The sequence below is a fragment of the Orycteropus afer genome, unplaced genomic scaffold (genome assembly GCF_000298275.1).
Source record: "Orycteropus afer afer isolate SDZICR_OR568_19922 unplaced genomic scaffold, OryAfe1.0 scaffold00517, whole genome shotgun sequence".
NCBI lineage: Eukaryota > Metazoa > Chordata > Mammalia > Tubulidentata > Orycteropodidae > Orycteropus > Orycteropus afer.
The window spans coordinates 1,629,419-1,633,749 of NW_006922104.1; the positions used below are offsets into that span (position 1 = coordinate 1,629,419).

General features: G+C 37.5%; 1 protein-coding gene across 1 annotated transcript in view; it reads right to left on the reverse strand.

Moving 5' to 3' along the window:
* MAOA (monoamine oxidase A) overlaps positions 1–4,331 on the reverse strand; it is a 96,149-nt gene that overhangs the window by 72,239 nt on the left and 19,579 nt on the right. The window contains 1 exon segment of the mRNA XM_007955611.1: positions 4,217–4,228. Within this exon segment, the coding sequence (XP_007953802.1) occupies positions 4,217–4,228 (12 nt within the window).

Sequence of the window (4,331 nt, forward strand, 5' to 3'; positions counted from 1 at the left end):
GAAGAATACTAAAAGTACCATGGATTGTTAAAGGAACTAACAAATATCTCCAGGAAGAAGTGCATCTGGAATACTCCTTGGAAGCAAGAATGGCCAAACTTCATCTCACCTACTTTGGTCATGTTGACAGAAGGGACCATTCCCTGGAGAAGGAGATCATGATTAGTAAAGTGGAGGGCCAGCAAAAAGGGGGAAATCTCTCAATGAAATGGAATGACACAGTGGCTGCAACAATGGACTCAGGTATAGCAAGGATTGTGAAGATAGTACATGACCAGGCAGTGTTTTGTTCTGTCATAGATAGGGTCGCTACGAGTCGGAGCCAATTCACAGCACCCAACAACAACGTTCCAAAGAAACACAAGTTAGCCAAAACTAAGACTGCTGTGTGATATAGTTCTTTCTTTCATTTAATGGCCACAAGGAATCTTCAGAGATAGGAGAAGTCTACTCCCCTGGGAGAACCCTTACCCCTGAAAGAAAAATTGGGAGGAAGGGTTTATATAGGGGTATGCCAATAAAAAGTAGATCTGGTGGAATGGTGGTTGAAAACATATTCAAAAGGTAAACAAAAGGTTGGTGGTTTGAACTCACCAGCCACTCCTCAGGAAAAAGATGTGATGGTGTGCTTCCATAAAAATTTACAGCCTAGGAAACCCTATGGGGCAGTTCTACTCTGTCCTAAAGCACTGCTATGAGTCAGAATCAACTCAGTGACTTTTTTTTTTTAATGCCAGTAAACGATTAACAACTTCTGGGCATGGGGGGGATCTGGATTTTCAATTTCCACAGTGTATATACACTCCTACCACAGGTGATTTCAAACTACTGGTGTGATTCAGGCTACCAGTGTGATGTCAATGAACCTAGAGTTGGGAAGAGATATATACAGTTAATGCTTGTGAGCCAGTGGCCAGTAGAAGCTCACTCCCATGCATTGGTAGTTATAGCCATAGAACAGGGGAGCAGGGAGATGGCCTATGAAATTAGCACCTGTTTACGATATTCATCAGGTGTAAGGGATGAGAGGCCAACTCAACAAGGACTACTGGACCTGACTCTCAAGTATCCTAGTGTCCAAAGTCTGTGTTTCTCCCACCTGCAGGTTTCAAGGAAGAAGTCTCAGTAGGCATTAGCAGAATCTTCCTTCTCTGGCAAACAGGGCTCATTAGGAGGCAGACAGCCTAAGGCACCAGAATACCCTGTGATTTTCTATGACAGTAGAGAGCCTTGAGAAGCTATATTCACACGATTTGTGTAGGCCTTATTACGTAAATAAGGATTCTATCACTTTCAAAATGGAGAAACCTGAAAACAGGATAACAGTGGACCATGGCACAGACAAATCTTTAATAACTTTGCAATAAGTATTTGAACAAGGATGATAAGTTTAAAACAATGCAAATTCTCTCTTCAATGGTTTGGATTTTACAGAAACCAAAATAAAATAGAGGGTAATGAATTTATTAGGGAGGTTTAACAACATACAAACAAAATACAAGTAAAGTCTGTGAAAAAGCACTTAGTTTGAGAGTTCAGGGAATGCTAGGCTCAGTTATTAGATCAGGGGAGTCTGGGTGAGATGATGTATGCAGCCTGCATCTGTGTTGCCATGGCAACCTCGAACCAGTTCCAGCTCCTACAAGCCACTGCGCATGGAAACTGTTCTCATCAATTCTGCAGTGCTTTCCAGACCTTGAGCTGGCTACTGTCCCCACAAAAAAATGGTATAGGAAATGATTTTACCTATATTACCAGAGTGGGAGATAATGTTTGCGATGAAGCCTTAAAGGAAATGATCCTTGCTTTCTGGAATATAAATCTCAGGGCACCCTGTCACCATGAAACCCAGCTTCCACATTTACTTATGCTTAATTAATAATCTGTAGTGAATAATTTCACACAATGTGAAAGTGAACAATTTCACTTTCACAATTTGAACACTGTGTGAAATTGTTCACTACAGATTAGTAACTAAACAGAAATAACCCTGTGTTTACCTTGCTTATTGGGGAACCTGTCCCATCTTCTCCACCTCACCAAGGGCCTTTTCTTCTACCATACTTTTTCAAAGACATTCACATCTACTCTATTAGAGTAAAAAAAGAAAGAAATTCTTCCATTTGAGTCATGCCACCCTTTCCAATTCCTGGGATATTTCTGATTTTCCCTCTACAACAAATGATCTGTATTGGGTGTCTCCATTTCCTCACTAGATCAAACCTAGACATGTAGTGCATTCTTCATGAAAACGCCCAGTGACCCCGGTGTCAATGGCTTGAACACTATGCTTAATAGTGAAACAACAATAGCATTAAAGTTCAAAATTAAAGGAAGAAATGCCCACTATCACCAATTTTATTTAACATTATTTGGCAAGATACCCAAGCTATTAGAGAAGAGAGGGAACAGAGGCATAAAAATTAGAGAAGAAACAAAATCATTATGGTTCGTAACCAAAAAGAAGTAATAAGAGAAAGACAGAGAAATAAGAGAATTCAAGGAACAGGGTGTCTAGTTTAGAAATCAGTATTAAAAAATAAATAGCAATATATAATCAGTTGGAAAATATAATGAAAGAACAGAGCTCACTTCTGAAAGTGACATGAATGACGAAATAGACTGGTTTATACAAGTCAGTTGATAAATCTAGTTTAGTCAATAATTGATGTTAGGACATTTGACTTTAGGAGAGGAAAAAAAGCAAAGCAGAATTTCTTTTAACTCTTTTTAAACATAAGGTCAGATGAAAGATTTAAATATAAAAATGAATGCAAAATAGAATTATTAAAATGGGAAATTTAGAATAGTAACATTCCTGGGGTAAAGAATGCCTTCTGTGTAAGACACAAAATCCAGAAGCCATAAAAGAAAAAAGGAAAAAAAATGTAACACTTGACAAAAGATTAATTTCTTCAAAATATGAAAAGTTCTCATAAGTCAGTAAGAAACACCAAATACATAGTTTAAAGAATGTGAATATAAAGTTTCACTAAAGAAATACAAATTTCTTTCAATGAAAAGATACTCAATCTCACTCATAATTTGTTTTTGTTGTTAGTTGCCATTGAGTCAATTCTGACTCATGGTGACCCTATGTTTTACAGAGTACAACTGTTCCGTAGGGTTTTCTTGGCTGTGATCTTAATGGAAAGCAGGACTCCAGGCCTTTTCTTCCATAGATTAAAATAAGTGCAATTTTGATTTATTGGATTATAATTTTAAAATGTTAAATACAGTGTTGGCATGTGTATGGACAACAGAATGTCTAATACACAGCTGGTGGCAAAGAAAAGTTATCCAACCTTGCTAGTGTTAGTTATTAAAACTGTAAATGAACATCCCTTTGATCCAGCAATTCCATTCCTAACAAACTCTCTCCTAATGTAAATTTCCACATGTGTACAAAGAGCTCCATACAAGAAAGGTAAAAAGGCAATCTAAAAAATTCTACATAACTGTTAAAAAGAATGAAAGTGATTTGAAATATACAAGGTGAAATAAGCAAAGTTCAGATGCCTGTGTATAGTATGCACCCAAAACTCAAAACCAAACTCAATGCCATCTAGTTGATTCTAACTCATAGCCTCCCCCATTGGGTTCCCAAGGCTGTAAATCTTTACAGAGGCAGATTGCCGCATCCTTCTTCCACAGAACTGCAAGGGGGTTCAAACAAGTGACCTTTTGGTTAGCAGCCAAATGCGTTAACAACTACATCACCAGAGCTCCTTAGCATGCACCCATATTTCCATAATTACACAGGAAATACCTGAAAAGACATAAACTTCATCATGTTGGTTTTCTATCAGGGTGTACTACTAGGGGCTAGGATGGAAAGATGATTCATTTTGCATTATATAATTGTTTGAGCTGGTTTAGTCTATTGCATACATGTGTTTATATAGATATGACCATACTTGTAAGGAAAAAACTACTACACACACATTGACATCGAAACATTTTTCCATCCAAAATTATTTTACCTTTTGAAAACTTTCAAGATACAGTTTTCAAATAAAGAAAGATATATGGAATGAGGGCCATCTTCATGAGAAGCATCTAGGGAATGAATAGCAACTGAATCTTTTTGCAAGTACTTATTTTTACATCCTCACAAGTATCATTAACCCAGCTAAATTCACTAGAACTTCTACTCATTCAACAAATAATATTCTGGCCCTACTAGGTCCTAGGCACCATCTGAGGTGCTATGGACAGAGTCCCTGCTCTCATGAAGTTTACATTTTAGTAGGGGAGACAGGCAAAAGCATAGAGAAATAAATAGTAAGTATGTTGTTGTTATGTGCCATCAAATTGGACCCCACTCATAG